Source organism: Parasteatoda tepidariorum, chromosome 1 (assembly GCF_982258835.1).
Source record: "Parasteatoda tepidariorum strain Cologne lab strain chromosome 1, Ptep-v5.0, whole genome shotgun sequence".
NCBI lineage: Eukaryota > Metazoa > Arthropoda > Arachnida > Araneae > Theridiidae > Parasteatoda > Parasteatoda tepidariorum.
The window spans coordinates 55,495,812-55,509,131 of NC_141755.1; the positions used below are offsets into that span (position 1 = coordinate 55,495,812).

The 13,320-nt window shown below is 30.8% G+C and overlaps 3 protein-coding genes across 3 annotated transcripts in view; 1 reads left to right on the top strand and 2 right to left on the bottom strand.

The window, feature by feature from the left end:
* Window positions 1–13,320, bottom strand: part of LOC107448228 (neuronal membrane glycoprotein M6-a) — a 41,179-nt gene that overhangs the window by 8,339 nt on the left and 19,520 nt on the right. Inside the window, exons 2-3 of the mRNA XM_021148311.4 lie at window positions 4,191–4,347; window positions 1,524–1,683 (exon numbers count right to left, since the gene is read on the bottom strand). Of these exons, the coding sequence (XP_021003970.1) occupies window positions 1,524–1,683; window positions 4,191–4,347 (317 nt within the window). The remainder of the gene's footprint in view (window positions 1–1,523; window positions 1,684–4,190; window positions 4,348–13,320) is intronic.
* On the top strand, window positions 6,892–9,642 carry LOC139425362 (E3 ubiquitin-protein ligase makorin-2-like). The gene has a single exon (XM_071179782.2). It carries the CDS (start codon window positions 7,230–7,232, stop codon window positions 8,547–8,549), a length of 1,320 nt encoding a protein of 439 aa, XP_071035883.2. The 5' UTR covers window positions 6,892–7,229; the 3' UTR covers window positions 8,550–9,642.
* LOC122269465 (disintegrin and metalloproteinase domain-containing protein 10-like) lies at window positions 10,481–13,288 on the bottom strand. The gene has a single exon (XM_043042734.3). The coding sequence runs from the start codon at window positions 13,162–13,164 to the stop codon at window positions 11,137–11,139; it is 2,028 nt and encodes a 675-aa protein (XP_042898668.2). The 5' UTR covers window positions 13,165–13,288; the 3' UTR covers window positions 10,481–11,136.

A 13,320-nucleotide genomic window follows, 5' to 3' on the forward strand; every position in this document is an offset into this window, starting at 1 on the left:
CTAAAGGGTTAAGCTTTTAACTTTAAGGGGTTACGAATTTTAATTTATGCTGTGAAAGGTGACAAATAAAATAATGCACATGCAACATAATATAAATGATATAGGAAACTATTGGTGGTTCTTAAAGAGTTAAGTAATGGTTTGTAAACATAAGATTATTTATTTTCAGCTGTTACAATCGTCCCTTTACTTATTGTTACAATTGTCCCCAAGACGCCATTTCAGCTTCATTTGTTAAAAACAATGCTAGTTAATTAGCAAAACTAATCTTTTTTCTTATTGAAATGTCAATTAAGGTGTCCACTTACATATTCGGTTACTAATTTTTATTTGTTTAAACAAAATTACTTTGTTACAATATAATATTCTAATACCAAAAAAAGTACTTGCGTGGCGTGAAAATGTCTTTTGTGATCTAACTCTTTCAAAAGTACATAAAAATGATTGCCATCAGGGGTGTACATGTAGATTTATTAAATACACCTTGTGCGCCACCTAGGAACCAAATCTAGAACCCGACACTCGAAATTTTTGCTCTGTTACAATCGTACCCTGTTACAATTGACCCCACTCTCCCCTACTACTTGATTGAATAGTGACTCAATAGGCATCATGAGCCGTTATTTAATATTAAATTTACATTGCCTCTAATTACTTCAACATGCTATTTCAAAAACATCATCTTAAACGTTGAAAGCACAAAGAGTATAATTTTTTAAATTGGATTTTTTTTTGAAACAGTTATAAAAATTATTGTGTGAGGCCATTAAAATATTCTTTATAAGAATCGGAAATAATTTTAATTCGAATTCTATTGATACAATTGTAAATAAGAGAGTAACAATAAGGACTTCTTATCGCTAATTAAAGTAGTATATCAGGGAAATTAAATTTTTCTTTTTAAACTAAAGATTATATATATTTTAAATAATTCTTGGAAAAATGTAAGTATTTTACCACGAAGTTAAATGAATGTTTTTAGTACATTTTAAATATTAATTATGGTTGATTCATAAATTTATTAAAAAAAATTAAAGTTAACCTTCATTCACATATTAATTACTGTTTACGTGTGAATTATTTTCTACTAATTATTTTTATATACATTTTTTAAAGTCATATTCTATATGGTGATATGAAGAGTTTATTAATGTTTAATTATTTTAATTTTCTTTGCTCATTTCAAAATTGATATATCAAAAAAATAATTAATCTCATTTTTCAAACAACTGCCAAATTTTCGGTATTATTTAAAGCTCTGTTTTCAAAAACTTTTCTTAGCACCATGGGACATAAAATATTTTAAATAATAAATAAAAACTGGACTGATTGCTTGATTGGTACTTGAATAGCGAGTTTTCGTAAGGCTCTACAAGAACTTCATTTTTTTTAATGCCTAACATCTTTGTAATAACGTACAGATAGTACAATAACCTATTTTATGAATTGTGTATAGATTTTTGTAAATTTTTTTACATGGAGCAGGCGATAAAGCAAGTATTGACAAAAGAAGTTATTCTCACCAGAGCTGTCGTAATTCTTCCTCCAACACGGGACTTCCATCCTCTGTAAATTTTTGATCTTGTGGCTCCCGTTGAAAATATTCCGACCACTAGCAACGTTATTGCAAGAAGTCCCATGAAAGCACCAACAATGATAAATATGAGACGGACATCATTGAGCCTGAAAAGACAAACAAAAATTTCATTCATGACACTTAGTTAGATTTTATAACATCAAAAAAATACTAAATAGGATAAAATCTATTTAAAAAAATTATAATTTGAAGATCTTCTCTGAAGAAAATTATTTTCCATTGGATTGTGCTTTGTTTTCTTTACTCTCGAATACCCTGTTTTAGCATTGATTTAGTTATTTAAAATGTCACATATTAAATAATCTTGTTCTCTTGCTACTTTCTATTTAGCGCAATTTTTTAATTTTTAATAATATTGAGAATCTTTTCAGTTTTATTTTTTTAAATTTATCATTTTTATTCCTGCTAACGCTTAGTACATAAATTCGAAGTTTCGTTTAATCTTCAGACAGGTTTGTTTTGTTACAGAAAAAAGTGCAAATGGTTTTAAAAGAATTTATTCTCATAGTCATTTATATTTCATTTTGTCAGAATAGTTTTTTCTTTCTTCTCTCAATTGTCTTTCTCTTGTGTTTGAGAAAAATCGTTTTCAGTTGCTTACTATTATCGGTTTTACAATTCATGCCGAATTTTTGAGAGTTTAACTTACAAGGGAAACTAGGGAAGTGTGACTCGCCAATTTTGAACTAAACTGGTGGGATGTATGCCTTATAAGGAATAATTTTAGGGGGCAACATTCGTTTCGGCCCATAGAAGGTCCTGTGAGAGATAAAAAATAATTCAATATATAGAAAAATCGGTATTTTATTACTTCAATGCAGACTATTAGTTATTGTAATTGTCTCATAATCTAATTAATTTGTAAATAATTGGATAATTAATTAATTTGCTAATTAATAAATTAATTAACATTCGTTTTGGCCCATAGAAGGTCCTGTGAGAGATAAAAAAAATAATTCAATATACAGAAAAATCGGTATTTTATTACTTCAATGCAGACTATTAGTTATTCTAATTGTCTCATAATCCAATTAATTTGCAATTAATTGGATAATTAATTAATTTGCTAATTAATAAATTAATCATACAATTAATTAATTATTAATTTATTGTTAATTAATTATTAATAATTAATTGATTTGCAATTGCATACTCCAATTAATTTGGAAAGTTTTTTGGAAAAAAAATTAAAAAAATTAGATAATTTTTTTTTTAAAATTAACCTAACAGGTTTTTCTGAAAAACTACAGATATATAAAATTTTTGAAATCAATTTTGACAGTAAATATGCATTATATAGTACGTGAAAGTACCACAAAATTAATTAGAGTATGAGACAATTACAATAACTAATAGTCTGCATTGAAGTAATAAAATACCGATTTTTCTATATATTGAATTATTTTTTATCTCTCACAGGACCTTCTATGGGCCGAAACGAATGTTGCGCTCTAAAATTATTCCTCATAAGGCATACATCCCACTAGTTTATTTCAAAATTGGCGAGTCACACTTCCCTAGTTTCCCTTGTTAGCTTAGAGCCCTTTCTGCAGTACAGCTTGTTGTAAATGGTTCGCACTTTACAGTATGCCAGTCCGCAAATAAGAAAAATTCTTATTTTTCTAATACATACTCTCCAACTACAACGGAATTTGCATAAATATTATACATACTAAATATTATTGCATTATTGTTCCTTGTGGTAACAAAGGTAAAGTAATATTTTAGCAAATTAGAATTAAAACATAGAATTAGATCTATAGAAGACTAACAGACCACGTTCTTAATGTTTGATTAATCTTTTATAGAATTTTCATTTGTTATAAAATGTCTAGATTAGTTCGTTTCTCAGTAGAAAATATATTAAGCTCAAACCTCAAATTTTTAAGAAAGTGTTAATGCAAATCATATTTCTTAAAACAGTTAAATGTAAGGTTTGAAAAATTGGAACAAAACAAAAACAGGAAACCGATAGCTAATCACGCATTGTTTAGTTTACGTTGTACTTAATAGTTTTAACTTTTATCTCGAATATTTAATAAAGTAATAAGTGTAAAGGCAAATGGTCTTATTTGTTCTGCTTTAATAACCGAAAATAATAAAAAAATGTTTTGTTAACACTTTTTTAGAAAGGACAATTTGCGATATTCTGATAATTTCTCATAATCTTGATATGAAATTTAAAAAGTTTTTTCGAAAATATGCTTGCGTTCGCAAATCGAGAAGACATTTAAATATACAATTTTTTTCGAAATAGAAACTAAGAAAATGAAATACTATTACATTTTAATCATTCGTTGAACTGCCTGAAGAATTTGCAGTTTTTTGCCTTTTTATTTATAGTTTTCGAAAGTTATGTAACTCCAAATGAAATTATCAAAAGCTATTCCGCAAGTTTAGGGATTAATTCAACAGACAGTCTATGCTGAACAGTATATTTTCGTTACATTTTGAAAGATTTTAGCCGTGAGTTAAATTATTGTATTAGAATATTTAAGTGGTCTAAAACGAGATATAAAACAGATATTCACTTCTGTAAACAACGGTGAAAATCATAAATGAATAAAATCCGAAAAACCAATTAAAATATTACCATTCCAAATCATAAATGAAAACAGTTTCGAACATGTCTAGTGTCAGTCTTACGGCAGGATAAAGGCATATTAAAAATGTCAGTACTCCAGCACAGCATAAAATTGTGGCAATTAAGGTACCGTAAGGTACCCTTGTCATACATTTTGAGCACCCTCCTAAATAAAAAAGAAATAGAGTAAATAATTTTATAATTTTATTTCTAATTCTATCTATCTATATATATATGTAATACAAAAATTATAAATACTTTTGTATTAATAACAACATTAAAACTCTTTCGTTTTCATAAAATGTCTTTGGTAAAGAATAGGTGTAGAAATTCTATTTTGGGACTTCAAGGCTAAAAACATACCATTGAATTATAATTACATTTATATTTCAAAGGAGGAGTTATTTTTAGAATCTTGTCCCTCTTTCACTTCCATATAAGGAAGCATTAAATGATTTTCCATAATGCGTAGAGTTACAAGGTATGTACGATTTGAGCCTGTTTACATCAATTTCTATTTGTATTTAATGCGAGAGCTATGGTTTTCGCATGTCTCTTGTTGATTAACGTGTTTCATAAAAGATCTGCCGGAACCATCCGGAGTTTTGTCCACACCCCCTCCCTTGTGGAGTGTGGATGTGAACTGTTATAACCACTAACCTACCTTAAAATAAACCTTTTGAGAATTTATTATGGCTTACGACTGAATTATTAAAGGTGAATGTAACAATGATAACAGGGATGTGGCCTTGTTATTATAAGCCGGCAGGATATTAGCTTCGCTGAGGAAACCCTTCGGAGGAAACTATTACGCATTTCAATCAAGTTGAATCTTAAGCCTAGCTAGTGCTTAATCGCCGAAGGTTTTCATCCCTGACACCGGGAAAAAGTGAAAAGGATGATTCCACCCCGCCCGTTCATGTACCTATACCTCGCCGTTATCGGAAGAAAGTTGGATCGAGCTTGTCTCATCCATTTGATGTCTAAAATTTTTTCATCTAAGTTGGAAGAAACATCATCCATTGTAGTGAGTCAGCACTTAGTGATTAAGAATGAGTGTTTGTGAACAATTTCAAGTGAAAGTGCAGTTTCGTGCATGAATGTGTGCTTGCAAAAATTTTCTTCTCGGTGTACCAAAAAATATCTGTTGGCGAAGTGATGAAGCACACCAATGTTAAAATCGAGTGATATATATATATATATATATATATATATATATATATATATATATATATATATATATATATATATATATATATATATATATATATATATATATATATATATATATATATATATATATATATATATATATGAATTGTGTGTGGTAGACACTTAAACCACCCGACCAAAGGAGATGAAATTTGGCATACAGATAGTTCTAAGCACGAGGAAGGTTGACATTAGAACATTCTACGAAGAACCGTTCGAGCGGGATGAGCGAAAAGTGAAAAGGAATTTTCTGGTTAGTTGAGCGTTTGCCATCGCTTTAAATTTAAATATAGACGATTCAATTTTTAAATATTTTAAAGATAATGCCAGTAATATTTGCTTGCTTATAGCTCGATTTGATAAAAATAGTTTATTTCATGTACTTAAATAATTAATTATTTTCTATCCACTATGTCAGAGGAATTTAATGAACAGCATTAACACGGTAGCATTCGTGGACTACGTGATCAAATTATTATTCCAAAAGTTATCAGATATCACATGTTTGCTTTGTTTAAAGTATTCTTTAAAACGGTGTTTCTATAAAAGTAAATAATTTAAAATCAACGGTAATTAAAATGAAAAAAAATTGTGACTTTAAAGGCAAAATTAATGGAAAAGTGGTAGTGATTCACTAAGGAGAAACGTAAATTTAACTACTAATATTGACTGCAATGATTCTGAATTAATTTTGGTAATATATGCATATTGAAATAAGTAATCGTACAAAAAATCTCAAAATTAATGAAGTAAAGGCACTTATTCGCTTAGAGGAAACGTAAAAAATTACCATATTGTTATTGACGACAATGAAATTGAAATTGTTAAATTTAAATTATGAAATAACCCATCTACTTAAAACCAAAAAAAAAAAAAAATAATAGTTAGCCGTTTTGGGAATATTGTTCGCACATATTATAAATTGTAACTCTTAATTATTATAAATAATATGTATTAGTTGAAATAAAAAAATAAGCTATGTGCTAAAAAGCAAAGTTTAAGGAGAAAAGATTAATTGGAAATTTATTTAGCGGAACCGTAGAAAATCGCCATACACCGATGACGTTTAATTAATTTCGGTAACATGGTATATTGGAAGCTATAATCAGGGGAAACAAATGCGCCTCCGAATTCATTTATTACCAACTTATTAGAAGCTGATACTAATAATGCTTTGCGTTGAAAGGTGAAATATCAATAAAGCAATTAATGTGATCGAAATTTGGGCTCTTTTTATATTTGAGTCCGAGGAACTCCGTTAAAGTGTAGTATGGTTTTTCTACAGTGTGTTTAAATAATTGCGTATAATTCTCAACAAGTATATAGTGTGACGTTAAAAGATGCCATCGTATATTATGTCGAAGAAACATAATCGTTATATGTAGGTTTTGATGCATATTTAAATAGATAAAAATAGTCAAAGGGATAATGTATGGTTGATTAGAGTGTTTTATAAATCTAAGGCTAACAGGATGGGTAAACATCAACAAAAAAACTTAACTTCAAGCAATTGTCCGTTGCAATCTCAGTTTAAAACATTTCTAATAAACAGCCCATAATAACAGTATCATTATCGCGTGAAGTAATCTTAAAAATCTTTCCTAATGTTTTTACTAAAGGTTGCCTACAAGCATGTGAAGACAATTTAGAGTCCTGTATTAAATACCTAAAGAAGATATCGGGTTTAAAACATAAACATTTAAAATAATACTGTGCACATACTGCTGGATTTTTTTTCAGTGTAAGGAGCATCTTAGCCCATCAATGCCGAAGAAGGATTCAAGCAAAGCAGACACTTTTCGACAGTAAATTTATCTTTCAAAGTCTAAAGACAAAATGACAAAAGTTAAAACACCGACTGTTAAATCAGATTTATCTAACTGGGTGAATGCTCCTGAATTCGTGTCTAAGACTATTAACGTACACATTGAAGATCGCAGTCTTCACTCACCGCGAAGAGATAAAATGTCTACTTTTGGTCCAGATTTACTTAATTGGGTGCATGCACCTGAATTTTTGCCTAAAACCATTAACTCGCAGGTCGAGGATCATAATCTTGATTCACTAAGAATAGTTCAAAAATCTACATGCAGTCCAGTTTTACCTAATTGGATAAATGCCCCTGAATTTGTGCCAATAAATAACAATTTACGAGCCAAAGTTCGACATCATCACTCCTCGAGGAAAGATAAAGTATCCAAACTGAGTCCAGATTCACTAAACTGGATAAATGCATCTGAATTTGTGCCCAGCAACACTAACTTACTAGCTAAAGACCAAAGTATTCACCATTTCATGATAAAAGATAAAATATCTACTTGTGGCCCAGAATCAACTAACTGGGTTAATGCACCTGAATTCGTACCGAAGAACAAGAAATCGTTTGCCGATACTCTGAAACCAATTGCTTGTGGTACTACTAAGTTAAAGCAGCAAAAATTGGACATGGAATTGTGTATACATTTCTTTGAAGGTAAGTGTCTATACAATGAAGAATGTCCATGCATTCACGGAGATTTGTGTGAACTGTGTCGGAAATATTGCCTGAATCCTTTTGATGAGAAGAAGCGGAAATATCATATTGAATACTGCGAAAAAGAACTTGAGCTAGATATGGAACTGTCATTTGCCATTCAACGTAGCTTGGATAAAACATGTGGTATATGTATGGATGTTATAATGGAGAAAGATCCAGCAGGTGAACGTCGATTTGGAATCCTTGAAAAATGTAATCACGTGTTTTGTTTATCCTGTATCAGAAAGTGGCGAAGTGTAAAAACATTTGAATCTGTTCAACATGTTAACCATCTATTAAATCCCGCTGTCAACCGCGCTTGCCCGGAATGTAGAGTATCATCTGGCTTCATCACACCTAGTCGATATTGGGTTGATACAGAAGAAGAAAAGAAAAAGTTAATTGCTGACTATAAAATGGCCTTAGGCAAAAAACCTTGTAAATATTTTAAGAGAGGTAAAGGAACCTGTCCTTTTGGTGGAGCTTGCTTCTATCTACACGCAAAGCCCGATGGTACAAAAGTAGATTTACCCCAACCTTCCAGGAGGCGACGACAAAATCAAAATGGCGAAATTGATTTCATGAATACAGTTACCTTGTGGGATTATTTGGAAGTAAGAGATACATTTGTATCTAGATAGACTTGTCTACGTTATGTTTTATTATAAATCTGAGTCAAATAAATCTTTACGAGGGAATCGTTTTAAATTTTGTCAACTGTTGAATATAGTATTCTACTACAAGGCAGAAGATTTAACTTAACTAGAACTGCTTACAAAAACATACTATTTTATTTTAAGAAAAATTTCTGTTTCACGCAATATATAATATATTTTTGTAGGGAATTTTTATGGCTGGTGTGAATAAAATGCTTATTTAAAATATGGTATATAATAACTAATATCAATATACTTGAATGAGTACATAGCATATCATCATTGGGCATTGTTATAATTCGAAAGCAAAGTGAAACGACATAGTTAGCGAAATATTGAAGAATTAGAGAAAAAACAACTTTAAGAATGGAAACATCAGGAAGCTGTTTCGAAAATGTATTTTTCTTAGGAAAGATAACTTATTCAAACACTTGGTGGAATAAGTGAATGTTCCAAATGAATGTCCAACTATAGTATATGTAATCTTTAATTATGAAATTTGTGAGCATATCTAAAAAGTAACTTAAAAATTTTTTCTTGTAAATTTAGTTCATTTGTTGATAAAATCAGCGAGATATAAAGTCCATTCGTCTACAACCAAGCTCACTGGGTAGACAATTAGTCACACCAAGAAAAAAAAACATGGAAAGCATTGTTTAAAATACTCTAACTGTGCTTCTAGTATTGATAACCGGCTGGATTCAGCTGGAAAATATGTCCATAAGACTTAACAAGTTCGTCACATCCAGTTTAAGGCTGATGCAGTTTAAAATGATCCAATGGCTCTCTTGTTACATGAAATATTGCTTTTTAGCGAACAATATGCTATTTTCAAAAATGTTGATAGTTTGTTACAGTTATTCATAACTATTAGGTTGAGCATTACCTGTCTTAAAAAATACTGAAAATTACGCAAAACGTTAATATAAAGAAATTCTGTAGTTTCATGAAAATGAAATCATTTTTGATCAATTTTTTTAATATTTGAGAAGTTAATCCAAAACTGTAAAGTTAGGACTTGTAAAAATCTGCAAAAATTTCGAATTATTTATTGATTTTAATAATTTTTATTTACGAGGAAATATTTCACCAAAATGGCAATTTTTTTTAAAAAAAAGTTTATAATTTTTCAAGTGTTCAAAATATTTGCACAATTTTCTCTTAATTTTAATACTTTGCTCTTTATTGCTTAATATTAGTTTGCTATCCCTAAGTATGTATTTTTGACTTCATTTTTTACAAGGATTCCAAATATAGACAATGAGCTTACTGAAGTTCAGATCCGCTTTCTTAACTTTCGATAGGCAGGATCTATAGCTTCAGAATGAATGCTTGGAAATTGTACAGTGGCTATGCTCTATGAAATGATATTACTTACAGCGTCACTTGATGAAAACTTACGGTGTTAGCATTTTTAAACGTACTAAGAAGAAGCAATAAGCAAACATTCGAATCCACTTTCGATAGGCTGGTGTTATAGTTTTAAAGTGGATGCTTTCAAGAACTTATCTGACATATGTTAGATTAAGTAACAGGATATGTTAGATTAGTAAGAGGATAAGTAACAACAACAGAACTTTACTGAAACCTTTTGCATAAAATTGCAATCCTTTTTAATTTATATATTTTTCAAAACATTGCGCAACAGATTTTTTTAGCTGGAGTCGGATAATTAAAAGCGTTAAACAAGAGAAATAAAATATTCAGAAACGGTATGAATGATGATTCTGTACAATGGTTACAAACCTGAAGAGAAGGTAGAAAGTATCATAAGGATTGAGAATGTCGTCATGTGCCGGTAGGAGCGCTTCCTCTTTATAGACTGGCTGTTCGTATTCATTTGAGACAGTACTTATATTTATCTAAAATACTTGAATTTGAGACTAACTTTATATTTTTTTAAAAATTATTCTTAAAAATTGGTTTAAAATATGCTAGGAAATAACTGTTTTAATGTTATTTAAAGATTTAGTGACTTAAGGAGTTTGACAAATTAGTCACCAAATCATTCGACTACGTAAAATTTCTATTTCTGGACATATTTCAATGCAATTTTTAGCAATAATATATAAAATTAACATGGGATCTAGATGTTTTTAATAAATAAGAGAAAAATCTAGCGTTTCAAATGCACATGATTAGCCAGTTCGTAACTGGGAGGCACTTCTAGTTGCGTTCGATGATATTTCCGAACATGGTTTGCTATGCAATCCTCAATTCTCATGCAAAGCTCTCCTGAATTCTCTTTACTTTAGTAACAGCTCTACTGAATCACTCTGTAGAATGCGTGAAAACCGAAACGTTCTAAGCAGATTATTTAGGGCATGTATGATGGCGAGTAAAACTTTGAGGGTGATTATAAATGGTAAATGGTGTAAGTTCTAGGTATGTGCAGAAAATATTTTTGTTACTTTTCATCAGTTGCATATTTTAACGTTCTTCAATTTCAAACTTAAACATTACAAAAATGTATAAATTGCCTTAAAGTTGCTACAAATTGCTAGTCAGAAAATGTGGCAGTTTTGGAAATAAAGCATAACATGAATTCAATATTATAAAAAGAGTAAATATTTCATTGAGAACTATGATTTGACATAAGAAAATGTTCTTTTCTGTATTTTAAGTATATAACAATGCCTAAAAGAATGAAAAAAATGACCAATATCACAGATAATGCTACATATAGAGCTATATCTCTCTCTTTCTGTAAATCTTTTCTCACACAGTTTCCCAATCCATCGCAATAGAAACTCTCATTGTAGCAACTAGTCCCGATTTTGTGATAGTATTCGTTCCCAGATGAATCAAATAGCCCAAGAACTGACGCCGGTAAACATGACTCTTGATTTTCGCAACACATGACGCATATTTCCTTTATATCTCGTGAGCAAGTACAATCTGAATATCCATGTGATTCACAAATGGAAATGTTGTCATTATTTCCAGTGTGTGTTGATTGTTTGATGCCGCAGGAATAAGAGGACTCATCTATTACGGGAGGAAGGCAAACAGGATTAATTCCATCACAAAAACTTTTCAAGCACAAAAAATTGTCAACATAGCACGGCATTTTCGTATCTTTCACTATAGTGCAATTTTCCAAGCAACAGTCACTCTCTTTCCTGCTGCATTCAAAACTGGCACCAGATTTTATGGTGCAACCAATTTCTGGAAGTTTGACATCCATAGGGTTGCAACAAGGATCCATAAATTCACAAATCGAGCTCCAACCACAGTCGCATTCTTCTTCGCCCTCTCTGATTAAGTTCCCACAGATACTATCTCTTTCTTTTAGGCAGATACCCTTTACTTTGATAATTGCCGACATTTCTGCTCGACTGCAAGGGGAGAATTCAAAATTTTTCGAACCTGGCATTACACGCTCGCTCATTATGTGTCCCTCAAATGAGCAAGCATTGAAATGGGGTGGGTCATGATCACTTCCGAAGTTATGACCTAGCTCATGAGTAAACGCAAGCAATGAAACAGCTAGCGGTAACATTTCATCACGATTCACATAAAGATTTATAACACCAGTATTGAAATGTAGGAGTGTGTTGTTTGGCGTTACTTTCGGATCATCGCATATCCCTCCTATTACACCAATTAGTCCTAAATCTGGCTTGAATGCTTCCCCAATAACGTAGCCAGAAAAATTTTGGTAAGTAAAAGCGAAGGAGAGACAGAATTGCTCCTCTTGCTTTCTTTTGACCAATCGCAACAGATAGTCTGTTATTCCACTCGCGTTAAGCATGGGATAGTTGCTCTCAAAAGGAGTTTTATAAATCGAAATTTTCTTAACTGTAATTCTTATACCATCAGGTTTGCCATCAAAGTCAAAGTCAGTTTTTCTGAAAATTTTGTCAGCATATTTGGCATGATAATATAAGTAGGCAGATAATCGTTCAGTATCTTTTTGGAAAAATTCATATAATTTATGGTCTGCAACAATTTCCAGTTCGCAAAACATATCACGCAGTTTGTAAACTAAACCCAAAACACGAGGAGCCGAATGAAGGGTAAAATTTGCTGTACGATATGAGACTTTCAAGGGTTGCCGAGAAAAAGACGTCACATTCTCTGAATGGTTTCCTTCAATGGTTATTAGGTTTTGAATGTTATAGAAAATAGCTTTTTGAGAGCCACTCGTATTTCTAGCGAAAGTTTGAATTGGTTCGATGATAAACATATCCTCACCATCAAAAATATTACCAGAAAAAACTCCATCATGAAGATAACCTATTACGTAGGAAAGAAGCGAGCGATTTTTCACAAAACCCTCATAAATCGTCGTAACGTTGCAATAATTTTTGGTAAACTCTCCAAATTGGTAGGCTTCAATTGGAATTGTGCGAAATAAATCATCTTCATATAACAATAAGGTAAACTCTCTCTTGGCAGTTTTTATGTGAATTTCAGTGCTTTTCCGGTGGAATTTTAAATTCCTTACTTCATGTTCGGAAAATTCATTTTCACCATTTTCAGTCCTTATTACGTATTCAGCGAACTCGTAATTTTTTATATGATCATTGATATTGAATTCACTAATGGAAACATGGACCTGTAGAATTATTATTAAGATAGTCAACGGAAAATTCATTTATCGGAGCAAATGTATAAATAAAATGTTATACTCGCAGATATATAAATATAAAAAAGAAAATATAAACATTGCAGCTTGTTGCCAATATTACGAAATAAAGTTAAACGTCAAAATTTCTTTCTCCGACGGTAATGATGGCAACAGTATTAAAGC